Genomic DNA, 19,667 nt, shown 5'->3' with positions numbered 1-19,667 from the left:
GAGCCAGACTCCGTCTCAAAAAAAAAAAAAAAAAAAAAAAAAAAAAAAAAAAAAAAAATTTGCCAGTCCACTGGTTTGTCATTCTCCCCAGTAGCATTATATCTATGATTTGGGGTGGCAAATTATGAGATCAGAACTTGTATGGTGAAAAACAAAATATACTCTTATAAAGTCAAGTATCATTTAGTTAACCTGTAACATAGGAAGATTGGCACCAATTTACTAATAATACTCCAGTCTAGACTCCTACAAAAATGCACCAGTCTTTTCCCCGAGGTGTTTTTGGGAACAACCTGGCATTAGAAGTGTCTCTCTACTTTCTCGCTAAATGACAGATTGAATGTGGAACGCAGCACACAGGAACACCACGTGGGGCTATGACCATCCTAGGAGACTGAGATGAGTTACATGTGTTTATAAGTATGTTATATGCCTTCTTTTTCTAAGATTAGCCAACAGAAACCTTTGAGCTGCAAATTAATGTATAACAAACTCCCATTCCTGGTAAAGAAGTCCCATTTTGTTTAATTATCTTCATGTAAGCAATATTTACTTTTTTTTTTTTTTCTCAGAACACTTGGTAAAAAGAAAAAGAAAGAATATATTCCTTAGCACGGCGTTCTCCCTTACTCATAAGCATTTGTTTAATAAAATCCAGACAATTATTCCTACCTATTTATTGCATTTTAATGTTTTATTGTATTTCTACAATTGTATACTTTTTTTTTTCCTTGAGACAGATTCTTGCTCTGTCGCCCAGGCTAGAGTGCAGTGGTGTGATCTTGGCTCACTGCAACCTCTACCTCCTGGGTTCAAGCAATTCTTACGCCTCAGCCTTGCAAGTAGTAGCTAGGATTACAGGCATGCACCACCACGCCTGGCTAATTTTTGTATTTTTGTAGAGATGGGGTTTCACCATGTTGCCCAGGCTGGTCTTGAACTCCTGACCTCAAGTGATCCACCCGCCTTGACCTCTCAAAGTGCTGGGATTACAGGCGTGAGCCACCATGCCCGCCTTTTACATGATTGTATTTTAATATGCAGTGGGTAAAAGTTTGTACTAAAATGTATCATTTATGGCTCCAATTTGGTATTACTGAAGGGAGATGTCCCTTCAGTATGGGAGATGTTCCCTTTTACTCCTGATTGATCTGTTTGGTTGGGACCTTATAATGTCATAGAAAATGTGCATTTTGAGTGGTTAAAAAAAACAGCCTCTAGTTTTTACTCTCAAAGAGCTTTGTGTTAAGATAAAGAACAGTAATATAACCTGGGTTAAAAGCTGAAGACATTTAATAGAGGCATGTATTACAAATAGCATCTAGCTACATTGGAAGGTTAGGACTTCATATCTCAAATTCTGTTGCTCATTAGTTGTAGGAAGTGAATGAAATACATCTCTAAAGGGCAAGGTCAGTATTACATTATTCTGAAAATGTCTTTGTTGAATAAATGTGTAAATATTTCAGATAAGTACTTGAGATTATATTTCTATTGGGGACATATCTATAGAATGAATGATTCTACTTGTAACTACAGGAGCAGATGTCACATTACATGTTGTTCCCAATGACTGATTTCATTTGAAATGATCTGGAAATAAATACTGATTACTAGTGATGTCAGACTATTCACCTTGGAGTCAGATGTCTGACAGGCAGGCTAGAGCTAACAGATTTGGTTATTTTGAAAACATTGTTTTCTAAAGCAGGATACTGTTTTAAAGTAGCATTGTGAATTCTCGGAGTTGTATATCTGGGTTCATTTGCATTGAGTATGGAAGAACATACTCATGAGGATGCAATCTCCAATGGTTTTCCATCCTTTAACAATACAAAAGAAAGAAAATTGTACCTGGGACCTGCTTATAGGATAGTTTGGCATTAGTCGCTAACACAAGGGAAATCAAGAACCAAATTTGAATGATGGTGTCAGTGTAACTGAGGGGCGTTGCCTCATTGGGAGATATAGTTGCATCATAGGAACATGGTGTGATTTAATTTCATAATTGTAAACATTACAGTGGGTATGGTTGATTCATTTGAAACTCCTGTCCACTTCGCTATGGCTGGACAGCTGAGTTAACATGGGTAGGTCTTGGGTTCACATTTTTACAATTTATTTTCTTTGTAGTTTTATTTGGGGAAAAAAAAATCTAAAAGAAAAAAAACTGTATTAGAATGAATTTATCTGAAATCAAACTTTTATAAAGCCATAGCTTGACTGAAGGACAATGAACTTTATTGACCTTCTAAATCAGAGCGCTGTGTAAATGCTTGGAAGCCTCAATTCTGCCTTGAAAGGGGGCTGGGGAGGGAGTGTTGTATGAATCTTTGTTTTCTACAGTGCTGATTATCTGCTTGTGTTTTAAATTGTGGCCCAACTCAGGGGCAAGAGCAACTCACATGGAGAAAAAAATATGCTAGAATTATCCTTGTTTAATCATCATGAATGCAACAGCTAATAGCCATCTGATTTTTAAGTTGTGAGTGGAAACTGACCAACAGAAAATAAAGCAGCATGAAATTTCGCGAAGGAACCGCAATAGGTATGCAAACTTGGCTTTTCAGAATTTTTTCTGTTATGCTCGGTGCTATAGACTCCCTGACCAAAGTTTTAAACAATGCAGATCCTGGGTACCTAGCATCTGAAATTCATCGTAAAGAGATTGATCTGTGAAATAATAACGTCATGATTTACAGTTCCATAAGGACAGTAAAAAGAAGTAAGCTTCAAAGTTTAGAGGGAATTAAGTCTCAGTTGCATGTTAAAATGTACAAAGTTCACCTTTAGAGGTCTTTATTTTCTGTCAAAAATACCACAATGTTTCATTTCTAGGGTATGAAAACGATAGCTTTTCCTACTTGTAGATGGGTTCTCTGGAGAGAGATGGAAGAGCCTGGGAATTTAGCGGCTCAAATCAGCTGGCAACTGGAGTTCATTTAGGTGATTCACGTACAATTTCCGGCTCTCCTTGCAGGTATCAGTGGTCTTGGACGCGGGGAAGGGTCGGGGGAACAGGTGTAGACCAGGACCTTGGTTATTGGTATAACTGCCAATATCCAAGGGTTGCCAAGGGTTGGGTGGGCGGAGTTCCCCTGCCCAGGCCGAGTCTCTCCAGAAAGACTTCGGAGGAGCTTACTTCACTCCCCGGACCGTCCCAGTGGCTTCGTTCTTCACGGCCCAGGAGGGGGCCGTACCTTCCGATTCGAGCTGGGGCGCTCTAGGAAATGAGGGTGACCGTAGCTCCCCAGATCAAACCTGTCTTTTCCACCAACGAGTTGGCGCATTCATCGCCTCCAAGGGCTCCGGGAAGCCAGCGGGAGAGTGGCGTCGGGTTGCGAGCCTCTTGTCCCACTGAGTGGGGGGAGAAAGTGGTCAGAGGCGCGTTCCGCGGGGCGCTGCGTGCAGAAAAGCGACCGGCGGCCACAGGTGATCCCGAAGGCGAGGGGAAGGCGGGCGCCCGGGCGAGGGCCCGGGGCGCGGGAGGGCAGGCCCGGCCGGGGTGGGCCGGCCGAGCCGCCGCTGCTGCTCACCTGCCCGCGGGGGCGGGGCGGGGCGCGGCGCTGGGGCGCGCCTGCCTCCCGCCTCCCGCCTCCCGCCTCCCGCCCCGGGAGGAAGCGGAGGGGCGCGGTGTAAACAGAGCGGCGGCCGTGATGTCAGCCGGTCACATGGAGCCTCTTATGGCTCGGGATGGCTCTCGGCGGGCGGGCAGCTGCGGCAGCTGCTGCTGTGGCTCGGGCGGCGGCGGCGCGGCGGCGGCAGAGGGGGCTCCGGGGTCGGACCATCCGCTCTCCCTGCGCTCTCCGCACCGCGGCTTAAATGATGTATTTTGTGATCGCAGCGATGAAAGGTGAGCCCGGGCGCCCCGCCGGGGCCGGGTGGGCTGGCGGCTCCGGGGGGCGGGGAGGAGGGCGCGCAGGGGGAGGGGTGGGCGCGCCTGCCCGAACGCACGTACTGCCCGGGGCTCGGCGCCGGGGCCCCGCCAGGGCCTTCTGGGCCACCGCCGCGGCGCCACCTGAGCCCGGCCACGGGATCGGCCTGCCTCCGATTGGGGGCAAAGGCGCACGGGGTGGATACCCCTGTGCTGCCCCCTCCGGCTCCTGTCAGTCTCCTGGGTCCGCTTGGCACCCAGCGGGGCTCCCAAAAGAAAGTTTGCCGGGAGTCGCCGCGCTTCGTGAAGGAAGGGGAGGGTCTGCGGAGTTCAGAGGAAGCCGGGGACGCCCGCGGCCGGTCCCCAGGGCCCGCACCCCGGACAGCTCCGGCCTAGGTCGGGGAGGCGCCGCGGCCGGGCAGGGCCGTGCTTGCGTGCGGTCGCGATGTCATCCCCGGGGACTGGTCAGCGCCCCAGGCCTTGCGCCCTCCCCCTGCGGTCCCGAGCGTCTCAGCGGCCACCGGCCGGGCAAGTGCCGCAGGTCCGCGCTGTGTCCCGCGTTGTGTCCCGCCGCGGCCACTTCCGAAAGCGCGCGGGCCGGAGCTAGACGGGCGCCTCGAGCGTGCCAAGACGCCCTTGGCGGCCCAGGGAGCAGCGGCGCACCCCCGCTTGACACTTTGGCTGGTGGATGGAGGTGGGGAGGAACTCGGCAGCCCACGGGATCCGCGGGCAGGGGCGGAGGTTAGACCGTGGTGAGGGACGACGGGCGCGGGTTTGTCGCAGCCAAGCCTCCCGGCCCGGCCTTCCGCCCTCATCAGGACTCCGTAGCCGGGCCGGGGGCGGGAGGGGAAGGGGATCCGGCTGGAGGGAGGACTGGTTCGAGGTCCTCTCAGGTGAGAAAGAGAGAAACCGTGGCAAGTCAGGGAACTTTCTGATGGGAAAGCTAAAGTTTGGAGGTGTGCAGGAAGTCGCCTCTGCTGCCGGAGAAACCGAGACTCGCTCTTGGGACGGTTGCAAACAGCTCCGGAGAAACTCAGCCCGCAGCACGCCGCCCGCTTGTGCGCCCGCAGGTTCGTCGCCGTGGATAATCTGCCCGAACGGCTTGGCAGGCCCGGCCGCCAGGCTTGGGGATTTAGAGCCCCATCTTTTTGTGGCGGACGCGACTTCCCTAATGCCCAGCAATTGTGCAGACCCAGACTGTCCTGCGGGTCCTGCCCACCCGTGCGGGCGCCAAGCGCTCGTTAAACGTTTGCTAGGTTCGGGTCTTGTTGCAATCTGGAATGAAGGACACCAGTTCGGTATCTGCGCTGGGTTTACTTTCAGATCACCGAGCTTTGCCTTTCTTCACTAGAGATTGGGTGGCATCTCTTTTATTAATTATTAACAGGCCGAAACGTTCTGGACGTTAAGATGAGCTACTTGAGATGAAATCTTTCTATATAATGTGCCCACAGCAAATTTTCTCTTTTCCCCTGTGGCTTGAGGGAAATGGGATTTAATCATTTGTGGAATATTCAATTCATATAAGTAAAAGAGAGGAAACCTCCCGTGATCCGAGCTCTTAAGCCCCTAAAATTATTTGGGAGGAAAAATTATTAAGGTTTCTTACCGACTTCTTATGTTAAAAAATATATTCTCCCCTGGCCCCCCCCAAAAAAAACTTTTATGCTATTCCTGTATTTCATTAGCCCTGTAAGTGTAAAACGATTTAAATGCCCTCTGCAGCTAAAGCATTTTTTTGGTCTTTAAATTATAAAATAGATGTCGCTATTTGGAAGATGTCAATGCCAGTCTTTATCCACTTTGTCTAATATAATTTGTGTTGATTGGAGGAAAGGCAAGAGGCTGAGACATTTTAAACTGCTTTCTCCCCTCATGAATAGTAACCACCCACCAAACAATAAGGAAAGTACGTTTTAATATTTTGATTTAATGTTGATGTTTCCTAGTACATAGGCTTATGCTTTTGTAGTTCTACAAAGTGAAGTTCCATACTATCCCTTACTAATAGAATAATGAGAATCACACACTACCCCCACACATTTGTCTTGGAGTGACCTCTGTCTGCCATAAAATAATAGATGCATAGTATTGTGCTTTGAAAAAAGTGCCTCAGAAGTACTGGCAATGCAATTTTTCTATAAACTCAGCTGCCTGGGAGATAGAGAGAGAGAGAGATAGGGAGAGGGAGAGAGAGAGACAATGCATCTGGACAAGTAGAATATTTCACTCCCAATATCATAACATCCTGAATTTTAATGAGATTATTTGGCTTTGTTGCAAACTTAAGCTGAAAAAGAAAATAGTTTGTGGGAAAGTGAGGAATGCTGTAAATGTTTCCATATCAGATTTAAGGGGAAAAAACTGGCTTAGAATCTTATTAAATACTTCCCTGTCGCCTCTCAGTTTTAATAGTTAAATTGGTTCCATGTGTAAGAGAGTTTGTATAATTAGATTTTTCGTGCAAAACAAATACTATTTACACTATAGCTTTTTGGTAGGTGGATGCATGTGGACAAGGGAGGAGGGAACAAGCCACCATAAAAGAGAAAGATTCTCTTTGTTGGCTGGTTTACTTGTTTTTTAAACATCATTAAATCGGGCCCTTTGAACTCACCAAAGAAGAAAATCCTTCCTCTGCATTAGTTGACAAATAAGTTTAGGCTTAGTTTCATGCTCAAATGTAATAAATCTTCTTTTGAGCAACTCTAGTCTCATCCTTTAATTTTGCTTTTGTTTAATTAACAACAAAATTCCAATACCATTTGGATTGCTTCTTGGGCAAAGGGAGAGAGCCAGCTATAACATTTATAATCAGGGGAGCACTTGTTCTGCTCATCATAAAAGTGCATTGGCCAAATGTCACGCGGCAGCGGAGTACTGAAAGGAAATGTAAGAGCTTCATCAGTTTCAGTAGATTATATACCCCTTTGCTTCATATGAGTGCTCACCCGGTGTGTTCGTGTAAATGGAGTTATAAGAGCACAGAGAGGCTTAAAGGGAATTTCTGGCCCGTAGATTCTTCCTCCGGCCTGATTCATGTGCAAATGCAAGACTCCTCACCACTTTGAAAATCCTGTATGTGTCGGTAGTATGTCCAACTCTAGTAAATACGATTTTATAGTTTTGAAGAACTCGGCCTTTCTTTTTACCGAATGAAATTGGAATTCGATCTCTGATCTCACTGTAAGGACACTTTTCCTGGTATCCCTTCACTGGGATTTTTGTACCATTTTTGTTACCTGTGATGGGAAGGATTGGGAGAAGGTAATGGCTGGATCTTGAAAAGAGAAAACCCAAATGGTTGTCACTACTGAGCAGAGTGCTTGTCTGGCAAGAAGGGATCAGTTCTTTTAAAGACAAAGAGGATTTCTGAATCCATTTATCCATGGGAGGAGGGAGAAGCCTGGATCTTCCATGAAGTAGACAGTATTTTTAAAGCACCATTTTCATGGGCAGCCTCTTGGTTTTATATATTTCAGTCACATTACTTGGGATACAAAGCAACATCATGCACAAGTAAACCCTTTTGCCCTCGATTTGAATTGAGAACCGGATAATTTATTTAATGCTGCCCAGTCATGAAATAATGTAGTTTCTAAACAGAAATAGTCATTTAAAAATATACAATATGTCATCTAAACCTTAGCTCTTTAATATGTAGTAGATATACTTGTAAATATATTAATTCTCATTAGTGTTCTTTTTCTCCTATCTTTCCCTCCCACTCAAGTGAGACACAATAAAAACGAATGAGATCAGCAAGGTGATATTTGCAGAGCACCTACAATAGCACCCAGCCACTTTGGTATTTGCTCTGGGGTACCTAGGAAAATAATATTTATAAATGACCATTTACTAGGGAAAAGAAGTTACTGAATGGATGGATGGATGGATGGATGGATGGATGGATGAATAGATTTGCAGAGGTAGATGTGGGGTTCAGTTTTCTTAAAAATCTGTTACATTATAGGGATCAACAAAACCGCTTATATGGAACAAATTTCCTAAGAATACTCTGTCATGGAAATGTTTTCTGCATACATTTTAACTATTTACAGCGTTTATTAGTAAGAAATCAAGGCTGCCTTTATATATTTCATATTTAATAATTTTTAAAACCATAATTAGGCACTCAGAGTCAGCAGCTACACCATTTTTATGTTTCTCTACTTAAAAAACAGGTTTTTTTGGAGCCATCCACCAGTGACAACTCAGGTGTGAGTTAACATTTGATGGTATCTCAAAGACCACATACAGACCCTCTGAGGAATGATTTACAAGTTCTGTCTCCCCCATCTAGCTATTCTACTGAAGATAACTCCCTTACATCCCAACCTTTTGACTCATGAACTGAGAGAGCCGTAGTCAGAGCTTTTTTCTATCCATCAGTATTTTGTGTGACATGATAGAACATGATTTTTCTGTTAATTATCAGGAGTGCTATGTCAAGAGATAGGAGGTCTAAATAGATGGATGATAGCGTGTATTAGCCAATGGGCAAAATGCAAGGAAGCAGCTGAAATCTTTGATTTCTGGATTCTCTTTTTGGAATGAAATTTGTTAGCCCTCATCATATTTTCAGGAAATAATACGATAACTTTAAAAATCTTTGCTCCTGTGGGTATAAAAAACGTCGTTTATTCCCTAGGTTTGCCAGTTATTTCGCTTTTTAAAATGTTACTGCTTCTGAAGTTTACTAGGCATTTCATAAACAAATAGGGAGATGATGCTAATCTATATTTATTTTGTGCTTTATGGTTTACAAACACTCTGACACCATTTAATCCTCCATAGAGAGTCACTGATAGCCCCATATTTTTTGAAAACTGAGGTTCACAGAGCTTGCACTATAGCCTAGCTTTTCCAGCTGATACATGATGAAACAAGAACTACAACCCTAATTTCTATCTTCATGCCTCCCCTGGAGGAAGCTGTGAAAAACGTCCTGGATATAACTTTGTCTCTAGTTAGTGGAAGTTATAACTCTGGCATTTATATGGGAAAAAAATAGATCCAATTATGTAATGCTTTGCTGAGCCTAATATCTTTAAATTACTATTTAATAAAATCAATTTGGTACAAATGGGGTTATTCTTATTTGCTTATCATTAGCTCTCTTCATCCATGATTTTCATTAAGTCTGCTTGTTGTAAGAGGATATGAGTGAAATGTAAGCATTATTTTCCTTGAGAATACGGAATACCACGAAGTACAGCTAACCTGTGTAACCAATCGCCATTAAGATAGAATTGAGAGATACATCTATATGTCCCTCTTATCTTAGGCAAAGGGAACATTCACAAATGCATCTTCTAATTTTAATGTGACTTTGTGTAGTATAAAACTTAACACATTCTCGTGCTTGTGAGTGCTGTCCTGTTTGTTTCCATGACAGTTTAGGGGCATGATTGTAGATATATTCTTGAGAAATCATTTGTCTTTTAGAAAATCACCTGAAGTCTAAAAGTTTTCAAGTAGATCTGAAAAAGCTCATTTCTCACTTAGTGGGGACTGGCCTTAATGACTGCTGGATTAAGGTGTGTTTGTCTGAAAGCAAGTAAGGATGATTTCAGTCTCAGACGAAACCTTTAAAGTCACTCAGATGAATGTCCCACTGGGATTTGGACCCTGCCCACAATATTTCTGCCAAGTAGTTATCTGGTTATGCTTGAACACCTCCCACAAGGGGAAACTCACGATCTTTAAAGGTAACTTATTCCATCTTGAATTAGAAAAGTCTTATATCAAGCATAACTCGCTCCTTTGTACTTTTAATCCCTTAATTTTGATCCTTTCCTTTGGGGCTGTACAGAACACATTTAATCCGTCTTTCAAATGAAAGACTGTCAGTCATTTGAAGACTAGTAGTATAACACACACACACACACACACACACACACACACACACACACACACCCTAACACGTAATCTCTGCTGTCCCTCTCCAGTCCTTTTTGCTGTAAGTGTGGTTCTGCCTTCCCACAATCTTGGTCAGTTTCTTCCTCAGACACACTTCAGTTTGCCTAGAACCACTTGAAAGTTTGATGCCAAAAATGGATCCCAAGTGCCAGTTGTGATATAATTGACTTGGCACTTAACCCAGCACATAGTAAAGAGGAAACCGTGACTTAAAGATGAAAAACTTTTGTTTAAAATTTTCAAAGATAACGTCAGCTAGGCTGTATCTCTAGCACCTCTCACCACCAGTCTTTGTGATATCATTGTTTGTGAAAGTGAACTTTTGAACCGTTTAGGAATACCTTTAGTTCCATTTGAAGTTGATTATTAAGTATCCAGGAAAATCAAAGATACTACAAAAATAATTAAAGGAACGTTAGAAGCATTTGAGGTATTTTTCTGCGGCATGTCAGATATGAGATAAGGCTGCCCTCTAGTGGTTACTCGCCCATGGACAGCTAAACCCATAATGGTGCCAGTGAATTTCCCATCAGGCTAGTGGGAAGGTCAAAGGTTGTAGTTATTTTCTCAATTGGAATGAGACATTCTACACCAGATTCAAAAGTTTAACTCCTTGTTTTTCATGGTTATCAGAAATGTAACTGTGGAAGAGATACTGAATTTTTAAAGTTTGCTTTGGCAGGAAGTAAAGGAAAACATTTTTTAACTTAAGATAAAGCTGATTTATTTGCTGTTTGGCTCAGTATTAAATTTAAGTGAAATTTGGTTTGTGAGTAAACAATTATTATGACATTTATTAGTAATCCTTGTATTTTTTTAAGTTTCAACCAGCATTCTATTTCCCAACCGTTGAATATGTTTTAAAAAGAGGTCGTCATTTGATGAGCTAAATTCAGCATTTCCCCTTTTTAAATCTAGAGCTTTTCTTTTTCAAAAATGATAAACATTTTTAAAAAAGTAAACTACAGTAGCTTTTGGGAGTAATAAAACAATTTTAAACATGGATGAAAAAACTATTAACCCCTTGGTTTCTGAAGATTTGTGGTTAGATCATTTGGTTCACTTAAGTATATACAGTTTGCCTAAAAAATAAGATAGAGGATATGTCAGAAACTCTGCATGAGGTAGCGACAAGCATTCATTTGCTTAATTTTTAGGATAAATAGATAATACAAGTGGATTGTCGATTTGGATTTTGGTGTTGTTAATAACAAGTGTGAAACAGCCACAAAATCTGATTTCTGTGTTGGAATCTAAGAGATGAATCTAGATCTTCCTATTTGCTTGTTATTTGTTCCTGATGCTACACAGAGGTATAAGAATGCACATTTATATGAATTTTGCATTGCTGAAGAAGTCAAAGCTGATCTGAGCTAGAATAACCAGGGTAATAATAATGACAAATAGTCACCAGGCTTGTAAAGGATAACAGTGCTTACCTGTTCCTATTAGAAAGATGAAATTGCAGCATTTCATGAAAAACAAGAAAAAAAGCAAGGAAAACCTGCTGTTTGAACCTTTCTATCATAGAAATAAGGTAGTGGTTCAGAAGTGAAGACTTGTGGTTAAGTTTCAGATCAGTTATTGAAGCCAACCGTTTTACAAACTGCGCCACCCAGAAGTGTGATTCTTTTACCACATGAGAAGTATTCTCTTTTTCACAGAATGTTATTTTCATTTTTCAGTTGTTGGAAGGGTTTTTGTCTCCTTTTTATTTGTTTATCTCACTTCAAATCTTCTGTAGAACACTGGGTGAAAATAAGTAAATACATTTGTTTCAGCAAATACTTCAGTGCCTATTGTGTGCTAGGTAATTCAGGTACCCCTTTGTGCTTTTATAAGAGAGCTGAGACACCTTCCTCCCAGTAAAGTGTCTTAAGCCATGAATCAGCGTTTAAAAAATGCACTGAGAAGTTGGCAGCCACACACAGTCAGAGAAGGCTGCTTTATGACTGTTGGGCTTGTAGGTTTGCATTTGCTATAAGCTACATGCCATTTAAAACAAAGGAGATTTTTGTGACATGCCAAACAACGCAATGATGAACATGATTTGCTTCCACATAAGCCATAAGTTAACTCTAAAATCCTGCCTGAAACAGTGGGTCTGAAACTGTAGAGTACATCCCATATCCAGAGAGTCTTAAGAAGGCAGATCCCTGGGTCTCCCCCAGAGTCTGATTCTGTGTCTGGGGTGAGGCCCACAAAGGCGTGTATTTACACAGCATCTCCGATGTTTCTGATACAGCTGGTCCTTAGGCCTCACTTTGTGAAGCTCTGTCCTAGCCTGTCAGAGCTGGGTGGACCGCAAAGTCCACCAGTCCTTTAGTGGTTCCCAAATGCCGTTGATCTTCACGGTCATCTGGGAAGCATTTAAAAAATAAATGCCGTTCTCCAGCAACACCTGCACAGATTCTGCTTCCAAAAGCCTAGGAGGAGGCCAAGGAATCTTCTTTTGTAAAAGATCTTCTCTTGAGGACAAGACGGGTTTGGGAACCACTGCTCGGGGCTAACCCTTTCCTCTTACTCTTGAGGAAAGGGAATCTCAGAAAGATAAATTACATTAAGGTAACCATTCACTTCCCTTTAGTTCACTCCCTTCGGCATGGAAGAGGTGCCAGATGTGAGCAATTTCTGGCATTGTTATTAACACACTTGAAATATTTTTCTGTTAACTTTGGCCTTGCTATCAACCAGCATGCAGAAGAAAGTGGGCAGACCGTTACCTCAAATCTCTTACCCCAAGTGGCCCAAACGGGAGAGAACCCTGAGGCTGTTTTGGTGCTGGAGGCGGCTGTGAGACTTTTCAAATACTGCACTCCTTTTCGGCATAAAGTCTTGTCCAGAATCCCCAGCCTCTGCATGTGACGTAGACACAATGCATTTTAGCCTTCAGTGTGTGCCTGGGCTGTGTCTTGCCAATATTGTGACCACTTAGCAGGAGCAGGCTAGGAGTTCTACTGCAGAAGCCAAGGCCAACTCAGTGGAAACAGTGATGTCTTTTCAAGGTTGCTTTATTCAGCAACAAAGTAAAGGTTTCAGTGCCCGGGAAGCTGATCAGGGTTTCCTGTTTAGCACATGGCCTTTCTCAGGCACTGAGCATCTGGTGTGTGTCTGCCAGTGTCCAGGCTCTGGAGGTGACGTCCAAACAGGGGACACCAAATGCTGCCTTCATGCAGCTTAGATTCTAGTCTGGTGGGATAGATCAAAGTAGACTTCCTCTGGCTGGTGTGGAGAAGGACCACGTGCCCGCTTCCATACTGCGACACCAGCCCCCTTTTTCTTTTGAAAATGCTGGTGTGTTATCTCATTTTTGTGGCAGATGTGATGCTGGCAGCCGAGGGGACAGCAGTGATCGTGTCAGTCTCTGGTCTCTGTGAGGCTACATTCTGGTGGGAGAGGTAGATAATACTTAGGTAAACATATCAATGAACTAGATAAATGCAGATAATGACAACAGCTAGGCCAATGTAAAAACAGTATAAAGGTTTAGAAATGCTTATGGCCTCATGGGTGAGCATCAGGGAACTGAACCAAAAAATTTTCCCAACTGATGGTGAACATTTTGCAATAGACCTCCTAGGTCATCTGCTCCCAACCTGGTCTGTACATTAATCTATCTGGAGAGTTTTTAAAAGATATACAAGCCTCGGCTATGCTCCTGCAGATTTCTGACTGTATTGGTCTCAAGGTGTAAAGTTCAACTATTGCTACATTTTTACAGATACTCAGATAATTCTGGTTGAGAAACCTCTGAAGTCCAACACCCTCACTTTACACGTGAGTCACCCTGTCTGCAGCACAGCAATACAATGTTGAGTAGTGGAAACCCCCCTACATAGGGTAGGGGACGATGAAGACATGGGTTCTTGTCCCAGATCTGCGATGCACTAATTGTCAGGTTAAACCTCAGTTGTTCACTTTCCCTGTTTTTAAAGCTAAAGGGTTGGACTTGGTAGCCACCAAGATCTTTTCCATCTCTACCATTCTCTGAAAGTGTTCCTATTACAACAGAAACATGGTCTAGTTTCTTGTTTGAGACTTGGGAGAGGTAAATAAATGCCTCCTACTTTCCTTATTCCCTGTCTCTACCCTTAATTGCTATAGGTGCTTCGATCAGCTAATCAGTTCCTTTCGGAAGTGAAAATTTAAGGTAGAAAGGTCATTGCTTTATGCTATTTAAATAAATTTAAGAACAAGCCAGTTTTCATTAATATTAATAATAAATATGCCCAGACTTAGTTCTAGAAAATTACAGTCATACCTTATTTATCAAATTCTAGCCCAAAGCTTTTTCTGTTTTTGATGGTTGATTTAAAACCAAGGGACGGGGGCTGTTTAAAAATGGAAACCATGGAATAGCCTTAACCATTGCACACCATGGTAATTTTATTCTTTACCAAATATTCCAGGCCAACAACCCAAAGAAATTGAGTCCCTCCCAATGTATCGTCTGCAGTTTATTAGCAAGCAGAACCAATGTATCTCTTGTGATGCCATCTTATTTTATAAAAAAAAAAAGAAAGAAAGAAAAACTGAACTAGACTCCATCATGAAAAAATATCATTTAACTTCCTTATTTGAGACCTGGCATCTTTAAGAACTTGGATTTCATTGAAACGTTTATTCAAAAACACAGCAGTTCATTATAAACCAGCATGGTGTGATGTAAGCACCTTAAGTTTATTTCCTTGTGTGGAATTTCCCAGTGGGGTTTGATAATATTCAGCAGTTTCAGAAGCGATAAAGGAGTTTGAAAAGAAAATCTGATGGGAGCTGGTAAATGAAATTAGAGCCATATCTTTTTCAACAGAGATCTTTACAGATTTGCATATTGCCTATTTTTGTCTGTATATATTTAAGAAATTGTACATACATTGCGTTCACAGGCACATGTTTGCCCTAGACACAAGATTATGAAAAATCATCTTCCTCTCACTTAAGTAGCATCCGTAATAGCAAGCCACTTTTGAAAATGATATTGTTTAACAGAACAATTGGTTTGATAGAAATCCATTTCTAAAGCAATGTTTCTACCACAAGCAAAATCTTGTAAAACAGAAGCATTTTGTTTCCACCATTGCAGAGAAACAAAGTTGTTTAAGATGAGTTAAGATGTCTCAGAGTTTTGGCAGTCTTTCTAAGCCCCCTGCTGCTGTTGCGTTCAGAATCCCTTTTGAAGTGGCTTGGAAGTTTCTATGCAATTTCAGTGGCTGCTTAGGGGAAATATTGGCTAAACTACTCATTTTGACTGTTAAAATGGATTGAGTGTTTTCAGAATGTTTTCGTTTGCTAGAAATATGTTTTGCACTCGGGCTTCTCTTGTTGAAGAAGGTTGGTTACCAGCCATCTGATGATGCCTCAGGGTGTTTACAGAAAATGTGGGTGCTGTAGTTATATTTGAGCACAGCCCTCCCCCAACAAAGATAGTGTGGTAATCAGCAGGAATGTGAAAACATGTATTTAAGGATTGATGCTTGTAAAAGAGGTGCTGTAAAGAAACATAGTTGTTCAGATGTAAGAAATGACTGACAGCTCTCCTTGTACGCATGCTAGTAACAATAAAGTCTAGAAGTTCAACATCAAAGCGATCACAGCTTACTCCACCAGTGACTTGCACATCAAAGAGGGAGCACAAGACAAAGGAAGTGCACTGAGGTATGTTTCTGCCTCATAGCCAGATCCTCAGGGGGAGCTCCCAGAGCTCCTTTCATGAATGCATAGTGATTTTTTGCAGATCAGCGTCTTCATTTCATAAATGACCAGGAATATAAAAGCAGGGCAAATGAACGCCATAATTGCTCCCATCACTTTAAGTTTGGTTTGGAAAGATTCATCACAGGAGCGACTGGTCTCTCTGGTTTCCTTGAGTAGTGAATTCTATACCAGTGTGGGCAACTCTAATTTCACCTAATATAGTACAGGGAATTATTCACAAAATAAGAGAGAACAAAGTGGATACATTTCAAGTTGGTGGATTGGAATTATGCTTGAGAACATAAAACTGGACCTAAGTTAGTGTGCTGCTTTTTTCTTTCCTCTTGATTGCTTAATATTTTTGAATTAACATTGTGGGTGGATTTCTGCTGAATCAGGTGTGCATTACCTAACAGGTGTGTGTGATAATGAAATTTAGACCTGTTAAACCTGCTCTTAATTAATCACCAGATCTATGCCTCAGTTCTCCAACTCAAATCATGTGTACTCCAAAATGCCAAAAGTAGAACAGGAAGAAGAGTCTGGGTTTAGCTTTCTTCTCTCTCTCTTGATATTACATTGAAAATAAAATTAACCATGCAGGTATTATGAGTGGTTTTAAATAATGGGCTTTTTTTTTTTTTTGCTTGCCTTTGAAATTTAAAGTTCTTTTATAGTTCATCTTCAGTAATTTACTCATTTTTAAATGCTATTGAAAAATAGTAGTGCTCTGTGTAGTCGTTAATAAATACAAAGCAGCTTTCTCAAGGCTCTAGGGAGACCTAATAAACACAACTGTGTTACTAATTGATGCTATACTGAGCTGACAAAAGCGGTGCATCAGTAAACAGAAGTTAGAAAGCAAGAAGTTAAGGAACTATAGGGGATTATGTAGACATCAAGGGTTGGAAATTATAATAAGGCCTCTTTAGGGGAGCGTTAATTTGCATGGGGCTGAATTAGGACAACCAGTTATTTCTGAGGACGCTACTAAGAGCTCATCCAAAATAACCCCCAAAGTGAAAGGTTTGGGAGAGAGTTGGGAGTTAGGTGAGATGGAGTGGGGACTGAGCATGTCATGTTTCCTATAACTCATGGTAGTTCAATCGTTTTCTCAATAGCATGTTAGAATAGCTAGTTTTCTTTGTTAGGAGAAAATGCTGATGAAATCAAGAGTACTGTAATTTCTTTGTTCTATACACACAATTTATGTTGAACTACCACAATGGAATTTTTTTTTTTTTTTTTTTTTAAGCAGGAAGGGCAGGAGAGTGGAGACAGAAATAAACCTTTTAAATCTTCTTTACGTGAACCCCACAAGGACATAAGCATTTAGCAGATTAGAGAGTGTTTGGATTTATAGATACTATCCTCTATAGTAGTGGTCTTCAATGTGTGATACAGGGACCCCCTGCGGGGCCCCAAGGCCCTCTGAGGGTCTCCAAGAGATAAAAACTAGTTCCATAACAATAGTAAGGCATTGTTTCCCCTTTTTACTACGGTGACCATTTGTATTAATGGTGCAAAGCATTGGCGGGTAAAACTGCTGGCGCCTTAGCAGGAAGCAGAACAGTAATGCCAAGCTGTACCAGCAGCCATGGTATTCTTCATTACTGTGCAGTTGCTGTTTAAAAAAAAAAAAAAAAAAAAAAAAAAAGTTTCATTTAAGAATGTCCTTGATGAAGCAGAAAATTAACTTTATTAAATTTTGACCCTTGAGTCCACACCTTTTTAATGTTCTTTATGACAAAATTGGAAGTTTGCATAAAGCACTTCTGCTTTATACCTAAGTGCCATGTTTGTCTCCAGGGAAAAGTGCTTGTGTCACTGTTTGAGTTAAGAGCTGAACTAGCTGTTTTTATAATGGAATGCCACTTTACTTAATAGAGTAACAGACTGTAATTATTCAGATGTGGATATGTTTCATATATTTTCTCAAAAATGAACTTTGAGTCTGTTATCTCAAGAAAAACAGTTCACAGTATTTACTGCCCATACATTCAGGCCAAAATCTGAATTCTGGAAAATTCTTGTATCCAACCCCATCAATTTGACAGCTTCCCAATACTTAAAAACTTTTCTGATGATATGGGTAGTGATATGAATCAACATAATTCCTTGATATAATCACATCTAGTAATGAAATGGGTCAAAATCTGGAAGATATACAAAACTCAGTGAACCAGTAGTTTCCAAGTGACCCATGCATGATATTATAAAAATATACATAGGTAAATGATCCAGTCAAAGTGCAAAATATACTGGTGTATTTTAATTTAGCAAAGTACAAAAAGTCAGCGATATGGTTTCAGGTTCCATATTCTAACTAATCTTTAAGAAACTACCACTTGTTGAGTTTTAGTGTAGTACCACAGAAGAATATCCAAAATTATCTGAAAAGGCTATTATAATACCTTTCCTTTTTCTAGCTACATATCTTTGTGAGGCCAGATTTTCTTCACATACATCAACCATAAGAGCATAACACAACAGATTGAATGCAGAAGCAGCTATGAGAATCTACTTGTCTTCTTTTAATAGCCAGATATAAAAAGATTTGCAAAAATGTAAAATAATGGTATTCTTCATGCTAACTTTTTGTCTTATAAAATATACGTATTTTTATATGTCAGTATGCAATGTGTTTATTACTATTATTTTAAGATGAATTATAAGTAAATGGTGTAAATGTTCCCAGTTTTCACTTCTAATATGGTAATGATTGATGTATAACCCACAAAAACAAAAGCTGTTCGCAGGTTTTTTTATTTTTTTTTTTCGTTTTTGGAAACAGAGTCTCGCTCTGTAACCCAGGCTAGAGTACAGTGGCACGATCTTGGCTTGCTGCAACCTCCACCTCCTGGGTTCAAGTGATTCTCCTGCCTCAGCTTCCCGAGTAGCTGAGATTACAGACACGCACCACCACACCCAGCTAATTTTTGTATTTCTAGTAGAGACAGGGTTTCACCATGTTGGCCAGGGTGGTCTCGAACTCCTGACCTCAGGTGATCCATCTGTCTCAGCCTCCCAAAGTACTGGGATTATAGGCATGAGCCACCACACGGGGCCTCTTTGCAGTTTTTAGAAGCATACAAGTATATACAGAGACCAAAAAGTTTGAGAGCTCTTGCTCTGCAATTTACTCTAGGAGACGTAGTCTGAAAATTATATGACAAAGCACAAGGTAACAATAGAAGGGGCTTTAAATTCAGACAGATTTATCAGATGAGCCATAAATTATATTAAACAAAGCACTTTCAAACCTGAATTCAAGAGCAAATTTTCTAATCCTCGTTTTCTTTATAATGTCTTCATCTTTAATAACAGTGGAAGACCAGAATCTTTGCTGATATTCTATTTTCAGAGATTTGTTTTTCTTTATTAATATAGCAAAGATCTGGGCATAAAATTTGTGGTTTACAGAGGCTTTACAGTTTATCTTTAATCATCTGCAACCTATATTAGCAAAAATAGTACTAGTAAATGATGGTCGTTTTTCTTTTTTTTTTTTTGGTTTGGGCTTGCATGGAGGAAAAAGCTTTTATACAATCGGTACAACTTCTGGAGCTATCCCAGCTCCTGAAAGATGCAGCAGTTTTGTCATGAATGTAGGCACCTTGGAGAATTTTATTCCTGTGTGTAGAGATGGAAAGCCCTTGCAGGCCCTGCCACCATGCAAGGGATGGGCACCTTAACACATACACTCCCCTTCAGACCTTCTCCAAGGGGGAAGAGTTCTGCCCAGATAGCTGTCAGCACCTGAGCGTGACAAGGAGGCTAAGCCCTCAACTAACAGATACGCTTGGCAGAATCAGTTCCATTATACTAATTAAATATGTGAAAGCCCAACCTTCCCTGAAATTTCTTGTGAAAAATAACATGCAGTTAGAAAGCAGTGCCCAAATACTTGTCCTTAATTTTATAATCACTTTGTTGGCATCTAACATATAGACATTCACATTGCCCTTTGTGGCTGGGCCATCTGCCTCTTTGTTATTATCAAATAAGGGGCATGCAGGTCTTGTCTTCCATTTGGTTTCCTATCAAAAGGCTGTCAGTTGCGTGGGAGCAAATGTGTTTTGGCACATTCTGCATTTCCAGGGTCTTGCTTCTGACTCTTATAACTAAGAGAAAAGTTGGTGCCTCCAGAGCCAAATCAGTCTCAGAGTATCCGGTT

At 41.4% G+C, this 19,667-nt stretch overlaps 1 protein-coding gene across 3 annotated transcripts in view; it reads left to right on the top strand.

The window, feature by feature from the left end:
• RORA (RAR related orphan receptor A) overlaps positions 1 to 19,667 on the top strand; it is a 746,629-nt gene that overhangs the window by 638,217 nt on the left and 88,745 nt on the right. Inside the window, exon 1 of one of the 3 annotated variants that reach the window (XM_073012201.1) lies at positions 677 to 2,548. The exons of 1 other annotated variant lie outside the window; for it this stretch is intronic. In XM_073012201.1, the coding sequence (XP_072868302.1) occupies positions 2,521 to 2,548 (28 nt within the window). In that variant the 5' untranslated portion in view covers positions 677 to 2,520. Of the gene's footprint in view, positions 1 to 676; positions 2,549 to 3,677; positions 3,854 to 19,667 lie in introns of those variants that run through there. One more of the 3 variants, XM_008016389.3, reaches the window with a different exon arrangement.

Source organism: Chlorocebus sabaeus, chromosome 26, assembly GCF_047675955.1.
Source record: "Chlorocebus sabaeus isolate Y175 chromosome 26, mChlSab1.0.hap1, whole genome shotgun sequence".
In the NCBI taxonomy this organism is placed as follows: domain Eukaryota; kingdom Metazoa; phylum Chordata; class Mammalia; order Primates; family Cercopithecidae; genus Chlorocebus; species Chlorocebus sabaeus.
Note: the sequence above shows the minus strand (reverse complement) of the source record. Positions and strands in the feature narration are given on the sequence as shown.